The following is a 19,863-nucleotide window of genomic DNA, read 5'->3' on the forward strand; positions in this document are numbered from 1 at the left end:
CTTGTTATCAGTGGAGCATTAGATAAGGTGGGCCATTACCAGCACAACATACTGCACTGGCTTGCTCTTTGTTTTGGGGTGTGAGTTAAAGCGTTGGTGACAATCTTTAAGCCTTGAATTGCCCAGAACTCAGCTACGATGGAATTTAAGATTGGTTGAGATGTTCTCATTCCACATCCTGGGAGTGGAATTTTTCAGGAGTGGCAGCAGAACATTTTCAGTCAAGGCCAACTTATTTTGGGGAAACCCGTTGGCAGCTCACTAGTGTTTGAATTTGGCACAATGCAAAATGTTATATAATTTGACATTTGGTTGATTTTTGTTTGGAGTCTTGTCTATAGGATGGCAGCGTTTCTGCCTTCTGCTGTTGGGGCACGTGTGAATGCTATCATTTATAGATAGCTCTGTAGAGTAGGTATTTGAATCTAGTATCATACTGGTGAGATACTATGGTTATAAAAGTGCTTCTACACTATAAGAATACTAGCACCCTTTCTACTGGGGCTCCTTTCCCTCACAACTAGTTAGAATTCTACTCAAAAAAATTCCCACTCATCCCAAACTCAGAGTCCTTGGAGGAAATCTTTTAAAATAAGCAGTCCATCTACCAACCCCAGATGCGAAAACTCTGGGACACAAGAAGAGAGTTTAATAATCCCCATCAACAGAACCCCAGAGGACAGTAAATAGTTTGCTGCAGATCAGCTAGCATTCTTACCTGGGATTTCATTGGCGACAACTGAAGGAGGACTGGACTGATTACTGCTGATTTGCTGGTGGCTAATCATATGACAGCATTGTGGCATTGCGTTGTTTACCATGTAGAGGGTGTCGGGCACGTTGGACATTCTAACCATCCGCAAACGAACGAGGTCTGTTTGTTCCACCATCATCTCATCTAGCACCGACTAAAACAAACAGTAGTTAGATAATAAGAACTGCTACAAAAAATTCTATTACTTTTCCAAAGTCATATTTTTCACATAGAGTAACCATAACTCAACCAACTACTGCCCCCTGAAATATGCAGGTCAATCCTTTTAAAAAGGTACCACGAATAATGTAGGAAGCACAGGGGTTCCTAATTCATAACATTACTTGGGTTCTAGAGTATTTTCCACTCAAAATTCTCATAGCACTACTCAGATGATGCTGGAAATATCTCTTCACTTTATAGATGGAAGAACATGAGTCAAGTCCGTTCTCCTTCCCTCTCCACCGTGATTAATATTAGCAAAAAGAGTACTTTAATGGTAGCAAAAGGGATTTAATGTTGGAGTTTCTTTAGTTTGATCCCATGAACAAAAATTAGGAATCTCCCCTCAAAAAAACACATTGTCAAAATCTCTTATGCTTATGGACTCTTCTTATGATTACAGAAGTTCGATCTTCAGGTGCACAGGAGCACCAGCGGGGTGGGGAGAGGGAGATGAGAATAGCTATCTTTACACTGCCCTTCTGTCACCCAAACCTAGGCATTGCTGAGGCCAAACCAGCTCCTGGCATAAGTCATGGCTGCTTGAACATGTAGCAGTGGTCCACAAGGGGCCACTTTGTGAGCCAGGATTGCCAGATTGCATCATATTCCTGCCCCATCACAGACATGCCCTGGCCCTTTCCTAAGCCTGTCCTAGGATGCCACCTGCATCTCAGCTGCTACCTTAAGGTCAGTTATGGGGAGGTTACTGCTGGAGGTGCACAATGGGGCACTTCAGTAGAGCTGGACAAGGACAGCCATTCTGTTTGCAGAGGATTTAGAGATTTTAAAATGTGGCTTAGTTCACATTTGGAATGAAAAACCAAAAATTTTAAAATTCTCTGAAAGGTGGAATTGCCATTCTCCATCTAGCAGAAGCCAGGACCCCCAGGTTCTCAGCTTTCCATCATACCACCAGGCAGGTCTTCCCTCAGAATTTCATTAAAACCAAAGACTCATCAAAAGATTTTGATTTCAGTGAATCAGGAAATTCTGACTAGAACAGTTGTCAAGTCTTCCAACAAGTTGTAGACTTGGGTCTAATGATCAGCCCTATAAGCCTTGTTAAACTGAAAGTGTTAGTATTTTAGAACAGCACATGCAAACAATACAAGATATACTGAAACTTTGTCTGAAGAATTCCTTGTTGAAGTCAGTTTAGTAATGACCACATATTATCAATAGTTACCTTCGCCTCTTCTACGTATGGTGAGAACAGTCGTGGCCTAACATATATCCCAGCATTTTTTTGCCGTAGCCAGGCATTTGACTTTCCACCTTCTGCTGTTGGTAGCATGTCTGAAGGAGGGGTGCTAATGAGGCCTCTCTTCATCTGTAAAAGACAGAATTTTAAAACTGAACGTATTACAATTTATATTATTAATATTTTAGTAACCAAACATGCTGAATAGGTACAGCCAAGCTCCCTGAGGAATTTAAGTGAATTTTTCTTTTTTTTTTTTTTAATCAAGGAGTACTTACTTGGATCCAAAATTCACCAGCCATTCCAAATTTTAAATTTTGCACAAAACTTGCATTAAAAATACTATTTTATGATAATTATCAAGAACAAAAGTTCGTAAATTTTGGTGCCTCTATTTTAAAAAGGTAAAATAACCCAGGACTTTTGCACTGCTTGAAATATAAAATCCCACAGGCTAGATCTGTGTGTCTGAAAGGTGGATTGTGGGGTGTAGGAGAAGAAAGACTTACAGCATCACTCAGTATTTCACTGTTCATAGGTAAAATGTGCTCAATGCGGACAACAGGTAAAAGAGAAGTTAGGATCTCTCTCAGCTCCTCAATGTCAAGATCTCGCCTCTTTACACCACGCTTGTTCACACTGTGGGCAGTACCACTCAGTAAATTGGGCTCTGTGGAAAGGAATAATAAATATATAGTCTCCACCTGAATAAACATTTAATAGGAAAACAGAAGTTCTACCTTTCTGTTGCAGGAAGGAAAAGGAAATCTGCATAGTCAGTGACAGACAGTGCCTCGCATTGTTTTTCCACAAAAGGAACCAGCATGCCACCAGCACAATTCAGTCTGGTTCCTATGGATGTGAGTCACCTGCCCAAAAGCCATTTCCCCAAAGTTTATTTTCTATCTGGCTTGTTACTGCTTAAGCTGACGGAAAGATGGTTTGTATAGATATTTCTCAGGCCCTTTGCAAAACCATGCTCCTATAGCAACAAAAAACTCTTTTCATCTCCCAAAGCTGGTAATTCCTCTAGACTCTTCTGTGGATTCTTTCCCTTCCCCCAGTGGTTTCCAAGAAAGACCACACTATTTTCACAGATTTTTAATGGCAAAAGGGATCATCATAACCTAGTCAGCTATACAGCACTGGCCATATAACCCATCTAGTAATTTCTGCATCAAGCCCATTATTTCTGCTTGAGCTACAATATATATTTTACTATATACAACTGCAAATATGCTGAACAGCTCCGCAGAACGACTTCAGAAAAAACTAACGAACCATCCCTTTCACCTCATATACTCAAGAAGGGATCACCTAAAACAAGAGATCAATCACATGTTCCCACACACTGGAAGAAAAAAGTATCAGGAAACCCACACAGAGATCATGCAAGAACCCCCAAACAACTATAAAAAAACCCGATGACAGCTACCCACCACAAAAACAGAAAGTGGAACCAACTACTCGACAATGCACAGAACACCATATTCAGGAGAACCCATAAACTAGGACCCACCACTTGCACACTACACCCAACCATCAAATTATCAATGCTCCTTTAACTGGAGTTGAATTATCTGTACTCTCCAAAGGACTGAACTTCTACCCACCACAGAACTTGATACCATACTACAAGAGAACTACTAGAATTCTTTTGTTGACTCTGCCTCAAAGAATTCTTTCACTGCAAAAGACGGCGCCACCCACAACTACCATCATACGCCAAACTGACAGTCATAAGAAAAAAAATCATTTGACTGGACATACCACAATAGATGAAACTACATACTTGATTATTACATTAATTACTTCAGTAAAATAATCAGTGAAATCCTTAACAATCATCACATCCACCATAATCTTTCCACCGCTGAGAGGACAGCTATACAATCCTTGAAATCCAGCCACCAGATAGTGATCAAACCAGCAGACAAAGGGGACACCATTGCAGTCTTCAACCATGATAATTATGTCATGGAGGCCAATTGACAACTCTCTGACACCACCTATTATAAAGGAATCAAAGAAGATCCCACACCATTGTTCCACCAGCAATTTAGGGATATCATCAAATCCTTTCCCAAACAACTATGAGAAATTACACACATCATCCCCCCATCTTCCCAAGACACACAAATAAGAACCCAGGCAGATCCATCATATCTGGCCACATCACTCTTACCATAGGAATATGAAGACTCTTAGAAACCATGCTCAACTCACTCATCACAGAAAGGGCCAGTTTCCTTCAGGACACAACTGACTTTCTCCAGAAACTCCACAACATTAATAACCTCCCACGGAATACCATTCTCGCACTCCCTAAATCGAGGTGGGCAAACTTTTTGGCCCAAGGGCCACATCTAGGTATAGAAACTGTATGGAGGTCCATGAATGCTCACAAAATTGGGACTAGGGTGCAGGAGGGGGTGAGGGCTCTGGTTGGGGGGGTGCAGACTCCAGGGTGGACCCAGAAATGAGGAGGTCAGGGTGTGAGAGGGGCTCCAGACTGGGGCAGGTAGGGTGGAATCCAGGGGAGAATGAGGGCTGCATGGGGGTGGTGGTGCAGACTCTTGGGTGGGGATGAGGAGTTTGGGGTGTAGGAAGGTGCTCCGGGCTGGGTCTGAGGGGTTCAGAGGGCAATTAGGGTTGGGGAGGAATGAGGGCTCCATCTGGGAATGCGGGCTCTGGGGTGGGGCTGAGGATGGAGGGTGCTCTGGGCTGGGATCGAGGTGTTCGGGGGTCGGGGTGCAGGCTCCAGGCAGTTCTTACCTCAAGCAGCTCCCGGAAGCAGCGGCATGTCTCCCCCTCCAGCTCCTATGCGCAGATGTGGCCAGGCGGCTCTCCTGCGTGCTGCCCTGTCTGCAGGCACTGCCCCTGAAGCTCCCACTGGCTGTGGTTCCCAGCCAATAAGAGCTGCAGGAGCAGCGCTTGGGGCAGCATGTGGAATGGAGCCCCCTGGCTGCTCTATACATAGGAGCCGGAGGGAGGACATGCCACTGCTTCTGGGAGCCGAGCAGAGCGGTCCTGGACCCTACTCTCCAGCTGGAGTGCGGCAAGCCCCAGACCCCGTTCCCCACTGGGAGCTCGAGAGCCCACCTCTGTCCTAAATACACCAATATCTCGCAGAACAGAACTGTTGCCTGTCTCAAACAGTAGAAGGCTATGGACAACACTAACATATCCACCCCACAGACATCAAACTCATTCTTTTCATCTTCACCTTTAACAATTTTACATTCAATAACAAACTTTATCCAAACCATTGGAACAGCCAGGAGTACTAGGATGGCTCTTCATGGGCCACCTTGAGGAAGAACTTCTGAACAAATGCACCATGATCAGCTCCAGACTACTATATACCCATGGTTCACCAGGCTTACCTTCATAGATCCAGTAATCACCCTAAACACACCAAGAAATCTGTTATCTACAGCCAGGCACTCAAACACCACAGCATATGCTCCAAGGAGAAAGCCCAGGACATATACCTTAACACACTTAAAACTGCCTTTTACCAAACAAGGATACTCCACCAGAGAAGTAGACTGGGAACGGACCACCCAAATACCCCAAGAGAATCTGCTTCAATACCAGAAAAGAACTGCTGACTGCACACCTCTAGTTGTCATCTACCACCCCAAACTGGAACGCATATGGAGTATCAAACAAGCCATTACAACCCATACTTGATGAGGACCATATCCTGAAAGAAAATCTTTCCCAAATCCTCTTTTCTGGACTTCAAACAACCCCCCCAACCACACTAAACTCACCATCAGAAGCAAGTTCCCCACAGACCAGGACACATCAACTGAAAATGGCACCACACCCTACCATGACAGATGCAAAAAATCTGCAGACATATCTCCACTGGTATGATGTTCAACATACACCACATGTTGTGAAAAGTATGGTGTGATGGGTACCATATCCAGTGCATTAAATGTCCCAATAATTCTGTAGGGGAAATGACACAATCGGTATGCTCTCAAATGAACTCAGAAAAATAAGAGAGAAAAAACACCATATCACCTCTGGGTGAACACTTCTCATAATACCATCATTCCATATCTGTACAACACCTTCAGAAGATGAGCCTGGAACTTAAATCCGAAATTCTGCTAGACATCAAAAGTCATGGACTTAAAGACACTGAGATTTATAGCTCATTATAACAATCTGTAAGCCACTAACCCTCTTTATCCTATGACTAGGGCCCTACCAAATTCATGGTCCATTCTGGTCAATTTCACAGCCAGGGGGTTTTAAAATTGGTCAATTCCACGAATTCATGTTTATATCTGAAATTTCATGGTGTTGTAACCGTAGGGGTTCTGACCCAAAATGGGATAAGGGGGAGGTTGCAAAGGTGTTGGGGGAAAGGGAAGCCCCAAGATCGCCACCCTCACTTCTGTGCTGCCTAGGCAGCAGCCATACTCCGCACTTCCTGCAGTTAGAGGAGGTTCCGAGAGGTGGAGGTGGGTAGGATCTCCCCCATGCTGCTAGGAGCGCCCCAGCCGGGAGCTCCTAGTCCAGGGCAGTGACAGATTAAGGGTGGGGCCCCCAATCTGGGGGCCCCTGGAAAAAATGGGTGCCCCAACCAGGACCGGCACTATGGGTTTGAGCGCCCTAGGCAGACGGCAATTTCGCCGCCCCGCGCACTGGTCCCGCGGCTCTGGTGCAGCTGCCACAGTCGTGCCTGCGGACGGTCCACCGGAGCTGCGGACCAGCGGACCCTCCACAGGCACCACTGCGGCAGCTCCACCGGAGCCGCCTGCCGCCTCCGCCGGCAAAACGGCGCCCATCATTTATTCTGGCGCCCTAGGCGATTGCCTAGGCTGCCTAAATGGTAGCGCCGGTCCTAGCCCCAACTCCAGAAGAAGCTCTAGGGTGGAAGCTCCAATTAGGTCACCTGCAGCCCCAGTAGGTGCCCTGGGGGGAAGAAGCAGCCCCGAGCCTGGACTGACCTGAGCCTTGGCTGCAGCTGTGGGGCTGATGCCTCGAGCTGGGCAGCCTTGAGCTTGGACTGCCCTGAACCCCCGCTGGGGGTGGAAGCCCCGAACTGCTCCGGTGGTGGGGAGGTGAGGAAGCCCCAAGCCCGGGTTGCCCAGGCTGGCGGGGGGTGGGGTGCAGAAGCCCTGAGCCTGGGCTGATGTGTGCGCGGGCGCACAGGTACATGCGTGGCTGTGCGTGAAAGTCCCAAGCCCAGCCAACGTAGTGCAAGAAACTGCTACCTGTAGGAATTCACTACCTGTAGCAGTTACTCATATGTAAGAAATTGTTAAACTGCTGTCTGATGTAGCAAATTCCTACAGATAGCAGTTTCAGTTTCTCACACTACACCAGCAGGAGTGGAAGCCCCCAGCCCCAGCTGTTGGGGGAGGAAGCCCAGAGCCATGGCAGGAGCAGTAGGGGGGAGAAGCCCAGAGCCCAGCTCCCATGCTGCTGCAGCACATAAGTGAGGGTGTACCACCATCATATTTCTGTGCTGCCTCTGGAGGTGGATCTAATCTCTCCATTAAGAGCAGCCATGCAGGGGAAGGACAAATCCTGTCCCTGCCCCAGCCTGGCTGGACTAACAGCTAGGAGCCTGGGGCTCCCAGCAGCAGAGGAGATCAGATTTCACAGGGAGGGGTGATTTCATGCAGTGAAATTGGTAGGGCCTACCTCTGACAGTAGAAGTGTTAACTGGCCATTTCACCTTAAATGGTCAGTCAGAAAAGTAACTGAAAAACTTTCCTCGTGGTCTGTATTTTCTAAATGGACAACCTACCCTAAATTCTCAATTACTGAGGGACAATCTCCACTCATTGATATATTTTGCTTTCCACAAACAAATCTCTGTACAACTTTTCATGAGTGATGTACCCGAGTATTCAGATTCTAATATCTAAACTGTATTATTAAATCTATTCACCTAAATTTGGGTTATTGCTGATTATGTATTCTATGCAACATATAACTTAAAAAACAAACGTATTTGTGGCTAATCTAAGCACTATACTCCGATGTACAGACACTTCTCTCAACCTGTGTATTATATATATATTTTTTAACATTCGCTTTAATAAAATTTTAAATATGTCTTAACTGGTCTCCCTTTGTATGTAGCTGTAACACTCAGGGTACCTTTCCCAGACCTGAAGAAGAGCTCTGTGTAGGTCAAAAGCTTGCCTCTTTCACCATTAGAAGTTGATACAATAGAAGATATTACCTCACCTATCCTGTCTTTCTAATATCAAGCGTGCTTGTGCTTTTGGCTATTTTCTAGCACAATGTTTATTGGTACTGCTGATGTTTTAGTGAAGACAAATTCCCAGAGTAGTGCTTTTGTTCAGCTTTCCTTTGCTCACAGTATAGTCAAGATTACATATTTTCTTGAACTTAAAAACTATCAGTTTGAAATGTGTCGTCCATTTCTCTAGCAAGTTTATTTTTTAAAAACAAGGTTCTTACCTCTGTCTGCTATTCTTTTCATCAACTGATGTTCTCCCCATTTAACAAGATACTTAAGAATATCTTGTTCACTTGCCTACAATAAAGAAATGGAACACAATGCATACTTAGTTTATTAACAAAGCGTTGCATGGGAACCACTGAACAAACAAATATTTCTCAGGCTAAAAACTGAATTGAGTTACCTCACAACAAAAACACATTCACATTAGCCTGCATTCTAATGTACCACCGTTGCTTCAAGTACTTTGTAGTAAAACTGATATCCAAACTAAGAAAAAGAGAGTAGGAAAGTCTAGCTTTAAGTTCTGCTACACAATATAAGTTTCCCAAAGCAATATAGTTTGCAAAGAACCTGGTATAATTTGTTTAATCTAGAAAGTGATCATTTATTTAAAAACAACAAAATAAATCCCCCTCAAACCTGCTAATTCTGTTGGTTTTTTCCATTATGATTTCACAAGTGTCTTCTCCCACTGCCTTCTCTCTTTTAGGAGTTTACAGTTTTTAAAAAACTATTTATTATTTCTAGAGTTACAAAAATCTCTATTTTTAACAAATTATTTCTATACATAAAAAGTTCTGGAACTCATCTATGCCACATGCACCTCCCTTTTCTTCTCAGCAATCTAGAGTTACCACCTGGCCAGTATTTTTACCAGTTGCCAGGAAAACAATTTAATCTGCTCCCATCCCCCCCTCCTTTTTTTTTTTTTTAAACATAAGATCTAAAGATTTTCATTAGCACAATACACTGGGGGAAGGAGAGGAGAAAGATATCTAATGTTAAAAGTTTGTGTCCAGTAGGGCTGTTAATCGCAGTTAACTCAAGTGATTAACTCAAAACAAATAAACTCAATTACAAAAATTGTGATTAATCACAGTTTTAATAGCACTGTTGAACAATAATATAATATCAATTTAAATTCATTATAAATATTTTTGGATGTTTTTCTACATTTTCAAAAATATTGATTTCAATTACAACACGATACAAAATGTATACTGCTCACTTTATATTTATTACAAATATTTGCACTGTAATAAAGATAAACAAAATCACTTTTCAATTCACCTCATACAAGTACTGTAGTGCAATCTTTAATCATGAAAGTGCAACTTACAAATGTAGATTTGTTTTTGTTACAAAACTGCACTCAAAAATAAAACAGTGTAAAACTTTAAAGCCTACAAGTCCACTCAGTCCTACTTCTTTAACCAAATTTGTTTGTCTTAGCAATTGACTACATTTGCAGGAGATAATGATGCCTGATTCTTGTTCACAATGTCACCTGAAAGTGAGAACAGGCGTTCAGATGCGCTGAAGATTCATATGTCCCTTCAGACTTCAACCACCATTCCAGGGATATGCATCTATGCTGATGATGGGTTCTGCTCGATAACAATTTAAAACAGAGCGGACCGATGCACGTTCGCTTTCATCATCTGAGTCAGGTGCAACCAGCAGAAGGTTGATTTCTTTTTTTTGGTGGTTTGAGTTCTGTAGTTTCTGCATCAGAGTGTTGCTCTTTTAGGACTTCTGAAAGCATGCTCCACAGCTCATCCCTCTCAGATTTTGGACGGTACTTCAGATTCTTAAACCTTAGGTTGAGTGCTGTAGCTATTTTAAAAAAGTTCACATTGGTACCTTTATGTTTTGTCAAATCTGCAGTGACAGTGTTCGTACATCAAACATGTGTGGCTATACTATGCTAGACTGCTATAATATGAAATATAACAGAATGCGGTTAAAACAGAGCAGGGGACATACAATTCTTCCCCAAAGAGTTCAGTCACAAATTTAATTAACATACTATTTATTTAACGATCATCATCAGCATGGAAGCATGTTCTTCAGAATGGTGGCTGAAGCATGAAGGGGCATACAAGTGTTTAGCATATCTGGCACGTAAATACCTTGCAACGCTGGCTACAAAATGCCATGCAAATGCTTGTCCTCACTTTCAGGTGACCCTGTAAATAAGAAGCAGGCAGAACTATCTCCCATAAATGTAACCAAATTGGTTGTCTTAGCGATTGGCTAAGCCAGAAGTAGGACTGAGTGGACTTGTAGGCTCTAAAGTTGTACATAACTGCACTCAAAAACAAAACAATGTAAAAATTCTACATTTGCAAGTTACACTTTCATGATGGAGTACTTGTATGACATGAATTGAAGAATACTATTTTTTATTTTACAGTGCAAATATTTGTAATATTTGTAATAAAAATAATATAAAGTGAGTACTGTACACTTTGTATTCTGTGCTGTAATAGAAATCAATATATTTGAAAATGTAAAAAAACATCCAAAATATTTAATAAATTTAAATTGGTATTCTATTGTTTAACAGCGCGATTAATCACGATAATTTTCTTTAAATCAGTTAATTTTTTTGTGTTCATCGCATAAGTTAATTGGGATTAACCCACAGCCCTACTCACACTTGAGATTCATTTTTAAAAATTGTTTGACAGCCCTAGTGTCCAGGTAAAGATGCTGCAGTGTTCCCACTTCCGCAGTTTAAAAAAGAAAATTATGTTATCAATCTTATGTGTGTTCTCTCTCTAGATACTATAAGAGGCTATTGAAGGAGGTTGGGGGGGTGCGAAGTTGCCTTGTGGTTGAGGTTGCAGTGGGCTTGCCTTGTGGGGTGGGGATACATTTATTTTGCATTTCAAATGTGGTAACCCCACAGCAATTCTGTATATTACTTTTTAAAAATATAATTTTCTTAGTATGACCCCAGTGACAGACACGAATGTGATCTTCAAAAACAAGATTTGTAAGCTTAAAAGGGAAAATTGCGTCTTATTCGCTTATTTTCATTCTAGAACCCTCCATGTCAGTCTTCACAGTGGACATTCTCCATCTGAATGGCAACTAGGAACAGACTAGATCTCTGCTCAGAGCCTGAATTTAGGATCACCCCACAAAAGGAACTCTCCAGAATTATAGTATTTTTCAACTTTGGAACCTAATTATATAGAAGCTCAAAAGCACTATTAAACTCAAACCATTTGAAGCATAGCCATGACATGAAATTTAGGGATTTCCTGGAGGAACACATTCTTCCCTTTCAAAGTACTTGAGAGCAATAGCAAGGAAATACCCTGGACATATACCAACCTTCCAAAGGACAGTCCTAGAACGAAAATTCACAAGTAATAGAATTTTACCCCTCTCAGTTCCCTTTCTGTCAGTCTTCACAGTGGGATGCAGAAAGCAGAAGGGACAGAGGATTCAATTTACCCACACAGGATTGAAGATGAACTTGTGGGTTACTGGGGAATCCTGCTCTGTAACATCTTTTCTACAAAACGTTGCATCAGGAGGACTGAAGATGTCAACTATATAGTGTTTGAGAAAGTGCAGGTGGGAGATCTCATCATAAAGCATGTGGTCTCTTTGCCCATTAAATGGCTGCTGTTTTCAGGGTGTGCATGGTAGTGAGAGGAGTTTTACCCCCTGTAAGCTCTGTTCACATCTAACATGAATTTTACTTCCCTAGGATGTTTGGATTCATCCAGAAGGACAATATCACCACTTATTACAGGAGGAAGTGGGGATGGAGCCCTGGCTAGTATATGTTCTGTCAAACATGGTGGTTCCATGTAACAGGTTTTCACTGAAGCATGGCAAGCTCTAAAACCCCAGGCAAGAGAGCTTTAGTGAGAAGAGGAAGGGACATAAAACCAACTTTCAGCTTCAGTTTGTATTAGGATTTGTATTACACAGATCAAGATCATGACAAGAATCTTGATATTGTGAGAGGTTTGTTAAGATTGGTGATACTCAGGAATCTGTTCTGCGACAATGATTAGGAATGGGTTTCTTACTGTGAAATATGCCTGCAGTCACTGATTTGTCTTTCCAAGAAGTGTTGGCCTTGAGCTCCATGGTTGGGGAATCTTGTAAAAACACTACAACGTCCTTTGCTTCAGTTAACTTGTCCCATATGTCTTTCTTGTAATGCCAATATTTAAACCTCAAGTGATATATACATAGACATAATTTATGAATTTCCTCTAAGATACTAGTAGAGCATTTATCACCATTTTAGAACAAGTGACCACAGTTCCTCTCTCTCAGCTTCTCTTCTTTGAGTGACTCTCCCCAATCACATATTCACTACATTCCAGGAGTTTGTTTTCATATTCAGAAACTCTGGGAAGATAATTCTGTAATGATAGATTTCAGTATTTCCATTTGGAATGTATAGCTCCTTGTAGAACTAAGACCTGAGATCTTAAATGGGCTGCATGCCATTGTTTTATTTTGTACCACAAAGAATTATTGTGTGACCTTACCAAAATATTTGTCTCTCCATGGAACTGGTGCTACCGTTCCAATAAGCAGCAGATGGACTATTGCAACCTGCACTGTTTGATGGTAACAAAGATCTTAATTATGTTGGTTTATTTTAATTTACTTTGGGGAAAGAATAAATTTGTCTCTGGAGCAATGAGTGAGTTCTACTGCATACAGTTCTCTGATTATCTCAAGACTTCTTTCCTGAAGTGGTCCACTCCCAGGTAAGGGCCAATCCTGAAGCACCACTCAGAGACCTTGTCCCATGCCTACTGGGAGCTGGTTTTACTGTGGCCTGTTCAAGTCCGTTGGTGTGGATCTTGCCCATACTCCAGCTGGGAGCTGGGTTCCTTTGGCCTGTTGACTCCATCTGTCATTTCTGGGAGAAAAGCTGCTGTCTTTCAAACCCTCCTCAGAAAGCCAGAACACATTGTTTTGCACTCCCCCCTTTTTTTTTTTTTTGGTAGTTTTGAGAAATACCTTGAAGTCACTGAAGAAACCAAGACATTAGTTAAACGTCATTTGAAAGCTCTGCTAAGGAGGGAGATCTGGAAACTGCTGTGTATGCCACTTAGAGGCGCAGAATTCCAGACAGCTCTTCCTGAAGTGCGGTTCTAAGCCCAGGCTCAGAGAAAAAGATCTGGTCTGCCCCCAGTTGCCCTGGGGACTGGGAACACCCAATGTAAAGACTATCTGACATGACAGACTTGTGCTGTAGAACTGAAGCTTCTAGGACGTGGCCTGGATGGTTTCACTCTCAAGTTCTTAAATTTTGCCCTGCAGGTACAACCTTTCTTGTAAGACAAAGGTGTAGAGAGGCAGACTATTAGCATAACTGCTTCAACATATCTCCCAAGTCTCAGAAGCTTACTAACTAGGGCTGGTCCAAAAACATGAAAAAAAATTGTATTTCACATCAGAATACATTTTAACTTACTCGGACGCACACATGCACAGAGCACTCATCTCTGATGTGGGAGACTCAGGTTCAAGTCCCTGCTCTGCCTAATTCAGACAGAGATCTGAACCTGGTTTTAAAACATCCCAGGAAAATGCCCTAACCAGTCAACTATACAGTAAGTGTCTCTCTCTCTCTCTTTCTAGTTTTGACCAGAAATTCCATCCTACACATGACAAATCTAATTAATTGAAATCAATATGTTTCTCCAAAAAAAGTCTCAGTTTTAACATATTGGCATTTTCTGATTAAAAACATTCAGTCAAAAGACATTTAACCAGCTTTGTTACTCATGGATCACTTGTGCAGTGTAGTATAGCCATTACTCTTTGCCTATTATCAATTTCTAGAATGCCAAAAGGCCAAATTACAAGAACTAGCAGTCTAGGGCCACGAGAAAATGCCAATAAATCATGATTAAGAAAGAACTTTTATCAAGTCATAGAAGCTACTGAAGTTATTCCAGGTATCTACAGCATACCACTATGAAATTGTGAGGGGCTTTGGCTTGAATCAGCAGAATCTGTAAATGAGAAGGGAAGGAAGGACGCGGAGGCTAAGTGTATTACTGGCTGAACATCATTGCCACAGAATGGCACTTACGTCATTTGGATTCTAGATTTAGCTCATACATTCAGCCAGACTGCAAACATAACTACTTTGAGAAGAAAAAAAACACAGACAGGTGGGAAAGTACAAAAAAAAAGGTTTGTCTGAGTGACTAATCTTAGCTGTTTAAAAAAGGTGATTTGGAAAGGAAAGAGAGGTGAGCTTATGCCACCCATGATAATTTTTTCAACTTGCTGAAAGAAGTTCGTAGTTCATTAGAGCCTTCCAGGCTACACAGAACCTGATAAATGGAAAACTAGTTAAATGGCCACATCACAGGAGTTGAAGAGTGAAAGGAGAGACTTTTATTAAGACTCTTCAAATCAAGTTTGTTAGTTTTTGTTAACATTTAATTTAAATTACTAATGAGCATTTTGGAGAAAGGCCATATATTAAAGTTTCAACACTTCTGCCCCTTCAAGAAAGGTTTAAGAGCAAACAGTATGCATCCTCATGGAAAATCGGTGTGATCATTATTAATATTTCTAAGGTAAAAAATAAGCAGTATGTTTAAACACAAACCAGAGTAACTTTCACATACATTATACATCAAAGCAGCAAAAATGAGACTCTGCAATTTCCACAAAAACCTAAACAGGCAAGGCAAAAGTTTAATCTGGAACTGTTTCACTTAAAATAACTTGCAGCAGTTTCTAGACTACTCTTAGGCTTTCAAGCAATAGTTTCTACAGCCATTTTAGGTGGCGTTTTAAGTCAAGAAAACAAAGTACTTTCCTTAATCAGTTCCTCTACTGTGGTTTGTGTATATGTGAGTGAAAGATAAAAAGCTTTATTCTGCGCACACAAATCCACAAGCATATTAATATCTATTGTTCTCATTTAGGAAGATTTAAGATTTTATTCACTCTGAATGCTTCTGCTAAATGTACACTACAGCTTCAAAACATAATTAGCTACTTTTTGAATGACAAGAAATTAAACATTTACCTGTAAATAGTCAGACTGGATAGCAGTCAGCAGGTGGTCCTTGCTCAGTTCATAAAAGACATCTGAAGTCATGACCTGGGTAAACTCCTCACAGAGGAAATGCAATGCTTGGCGGTGTACCCACTTGGAGCCGTATGGCTGAGAACTCCACTTGAGAATGGCAATTAAAGTGTCTAGTGAGATGCTCTCAGCAATAATATCCTCACAACCTACAAAAACAAAAACAGAGCAGCAACACTATGAGAGGCAGTTTAATACTTAAGGAGAACACCTAAATCTGTACCTAAGGTCTTATACAGCTCCCATCATTGCAAAAATCTAAATAAAACTAGAAGATCCCTGTAGATAAAGATTAGAAAGGGTCAAACTATTGAATTCTGAGTACATATAAAAACATTTACAGTTGTGTTTCAGCATTCTGATGTATGTAATTGTTCAAATTTAATCTTCTTAAAGCCAAACAACTAGAATTTTGTTCGTCAGCTTGTGTGCTCTAATAGAAAGAGGAAGTTACTTGTAACTGAAGGTTCTTTGATTTGTGTTGTCCCTATCTGTATTACACCAAGGCTTATGCGTTTGCACCATGTGCCCAAAGCCAAATCTTTTTAAAAATAGTAATGTCCGTTGGTCTGCACATGTACCCTTGTTTCGCCTCATGATATCAACTGAGATGATAAAGGGTGGGGCGGACCAACTGTGCCCTCAGTTCCTTCTCCACTACAAATCCACCAGATCCATAGCAGAGAATGAGGAAGGCAGGTTTAGAATACACATAGAGACCACGCATCTTGAAGAATCTCCAGTTACAGGTAAGTAATCTCCTCTTCTTGAGTGACAGCTCCTATTGTATTCCACTGACTGTGACTGACAAGCAGTACCTAGTCAGGACGAGAGTGCGAGGAAGATGATGGAACTGTGGAACAAAGGGCAGCCACACCGAATGAGGCAGCCGCACCGAATGAGGCAGCCACCGTAGAGTCTTACACCAGTGCATACGGTGAGGAAAAGGTGTGCAACAAACTCCATGTGACTGCCTTTCATATGTAAGTGAGTGGCACTTCATGGCGCACAGTTGTAGTTGATGCTTGCGCGCTCATAGCCCGTGGAGCATAGGCACATCCTATACTTGACTGTAGAGAGTGATACACTCCAAACCCACTTAGAGATCCTCTGGGTAGAAATGTTCTGCCTCTTAATCCTGTCCATGATAGCAACTGATGATTTCCTGCATTCGCTTAAATCAGTGGTTCTCAAACTTTTATACTGGTGACCCCCTTCACTGTCACTTCATTGATTATACACTTTGAGTATTCTGGGGAAAGTTCTCAGATTATGTAGCTGATGTTATGTGGGAAGAAACATGCAGGCACATGGACCTCACACTGTGACCCAAAGATAGCAAAGCAAACTTATCTCCTGTTCTGTGGTAGGAGGGAGTCAGCTACAGTCAAGGACCTCCAGCTCCCAAGAACTTCACCCGGAGCCCTGTCAACCACAGTGTAACCATTTTTTGAGGCTGCCCATGTTGGCTCCGGAGAGGGAGAAGCAGTATTTGAAAAATGACTGAATATTGAATGCTGACAGCAGTGTGCTCAGTGGATTGCCTCTTACTTTTCAATTAATTTCACCACACTGGTGCTACAAAGCCCAAGTCCACTGATTTTTGAGGCATAGTTGAAGGTCCATCTGTTCTTCTCAGGCCTTCCCTGAAGTAATAACCACTGGACTAACACAGTTTGTGTTTTAGAGGGTTGTGGTGGTTATAAGTGTCTTGTTGAGATTTGAAAGTCCATGGAAGTTAGAAAACTAGAGGAATTCAGCATCTTTGAAAATTTCAACCTTAGTTTTATTATTCTCCCCCACTCTCCTCACCTCCCAAAAATGTCAACAAACAAATGTAGTGGTATCTCTGCTGAACAGATTTCTATACATTTTAAAGTTTAAACACTTAACTTGTTACATTTTCAGACAAGCACCTTCATTCTTCCTCTGTGGCACCTTGCACTTGGGCTGAGCTCCCCATAAGCAACAAAGTATTATCATCATCCTTCCTCAAATCTCTTAAAATTCTCCTTCTCTGTGATGCCTACAAAAAACTTCAGAGTGCTAAGGCCACTAGTGTCCTATGACCAATGCGGACTAATAATGTCTCATTGTCTCCTAGTTGTTTTCCGTCTATACCAACTGTTGTCTTGTCTTATATTTTGAACGTAAACTCTATCAGGTAGGGAGCATTTTTTGTTCTATTTGTACAGCATCTATCACAATGGGGTCCTGATCCATGAGACAGAGTTTATGCCCAGAAGGAATCACCAGATCCTCCAGTCTGACCTGTATATCTCAGGTCACCTACACATGCACATTAAACCCACCTGTCAAAATTAGATGAAAATATTACAGCCCACAGAAGATGAGATCATCATGTGCCACAGGCAGAGAACAGAAGACACCAAGATGCACTAGTGCCCAAGGCCCCTGCAGTGGCAGGAAATTGATTAAATGAAATATAGCTAGATGATCTCAACAAGTGACCTGCACCCTACATTACAGAGGAAGGTGAAAAAATCCCATTATCACTGCCAATCTGACCCGGGGAAAGTTACTTTCTGACCCTACATATGGCAATCAGTCAGACATTGAGCATACAGGCAAGAACCAAATCAACCTCAGAGAGAGAATGGTTGGTACCACCTTGGGACACTGATTGGGGTGGGCTGGTGCTTATCCCCAACTGGGGCCATCCCTGATTCTTCAGGGGAAGGAGATTAAAAAAAATAATACATGGGAGGGGTGGGGGAGAAGGGAGGGAAATCCCTTCCTGACCCCTACAGGTTATCAGCTGAAGCATTTGATTTTAGGAACATAAGATATAAACCACATGGGATCCCTGGGGCTGCTGAGCCCTGCACCCCATCATGATAAGCAGCCTTATTATTGCACTCATAAATTTGTCCAGCTCTCTCAAAACTAATTTGTCCTCACAACTTCTATTGGGAGGCTGTTCCAGAACCTCATTCCTCTGATGGTTAGAAACTTTCTTCTAATTTCCAGCCTGAATTTGCTCATAGCTAGTTTACATCCATTTGTTCTCATGCCAGCAATATTCTTTAGCTTAAACAGCTATTCACCACTCCAGTGTTTACCTTCCTGCCATGCTCCCCCTCAATGTATTTATAAAGAGCAATCATATCCCCTTCTCAAGCCTTTGTTTTGCCAGGCTAAACAAGCAAATCTCTTCCAGTTTCTTCTCCATTTCCCTGGGCATTCTAGCAGCTGTTTCTCTGCACCTCTTCCAGTTTCAATTAATCTTTCTTGAACATAGGTGAGCAGAATTGTACATAATATTCCAAATGAAGTCTTACCAGTGCCTTATACAATGGCATTAATACTTCTCTCTCTCTCTACTGGAAATGCATTATCTGACATATTATTACATTTGCCTTTTTTCCCAGCCACATCACCCTGATGATTCATAGTCATCTTGTGATCGACCAACACACCCAGGACTCTCTCCTCCTCAGTTGCTTTCAAATGATGAACTCCCAGTTTATATTAGAAAGTCTTAACATCAGACCTTAAGTGCATGACTTTTCACTTTGAATACTGAATTTCATCCCATTTTTGTTACTCAATACAAAGGGTGAGTGGAACATTATTCAGAAAAACTTGGATGACCTTAATGATGCCTCCCAACTTTGTATCCTCAGCAAATTTCATTAGCACATTCCAACTTTTTGTGACATGCTAATTTATAAGAGATTAAATAAGATTGGTCCCAAGACCAGTCCTTAAGGAATTCCACTGGCAACCACCATCTGACCATTCACTTATCAGCATAACCTGTTGCCATCTCCCTTTAGCTAGGTCTTTACACACCTCTTATATCTTGTGGTAATCCCCATCACCTAAAATTTAACTAAATTTCCCATACAGTTCCATGTAAAATGTTTGACTGAAGTTCAAGTATATTCGATCAACTGAATTTCCCTTATCTGGAAAAAACAGTTATCGCCTTAAAGAAGGAAATCAGGTTAGTCTGGTATGATCAACCTTGGGTAAACCCACTCTGGCATTACACTCCTTTTGCATGTGCTTCATTAATTTAATTATTCTTTCACATAATTTGTTCTAAAGCCTTCCACACTATTGAGGTCAGACTAACAGATCTAATTGCCTGGATCACTCTTTTCCCAAATATAGATATGACAGTAACTATTCACTAGTCATATGGTGTCACCTCCAAATAGATAGCAAGGATTTTTAATAAATATACATAAGAAAGGTCAGACTGGGTCAGACCAAAGGTCCATCTAGCCCAGTATCCTGTCTTCTAACAGTGGCCAATGCCAGGTGCCCCAGATGGAATGAACAGAACAGGTAATCATCAAGTGATC

General features: G+C 41.7%; 1 protein-coding gene across 6 annotated transcripts in view; it reads right to left on the minus strand.

Moving 5' to 3' along the window:
* BTBD7 (BTB domain containing 7) overlaps positions 1-19,863 on the minus strand; it is a 113,999-nt gene that overhangs the window by 16,701 nt on the left and 77,435 nt on the right. For 5 of the 6 annotated variants that reach the window (XM_050953217.1, XM_050953214.1, XM_050953215.1 and 2 more), the window contains 5 exons: positions 15,470-15,678; positions 8,643-8,718; positions 2,690-2,850; positions 2,166-2,309; positions 719-908 (listed from right to left, as the gene is read on the minus strand). In XM_050953217.1, the coding sequence (XP_050809174.1) occupies positions 719-908; positions 2,166-2,309; positions 2,690-2,850; positions 8,643-8,718; positions 15,470-15,678 (780 nt within the window). Of the gene's footprint in view, positions 1-718; positions 909-2,165; positions 2,310-2,689; positions 2,851-8,642; positions 8,719-9,510; positions 10,264-15,469; positions 15,679-19,863 lie in introns of those variants that run through there. The other variant, XM_050953219.1, reaches the window with a different exon arrangement.

This window comes from Gopherus flavomarginatus, chromosome 5 (assembly GCF_025201925.1).
Source record: "Gopherus flavomarginatus isolate rGopFla2 chromosome 5, rGopFla2.mat.asm, whole genome shotgun sequence".
In the NCBI taxonomy this organism is placed as follows: Eukaryota; Metazoa; Chordata; order Testudines; family Testudinidae; genus Gopherus; species Gopherus flavomarginatus.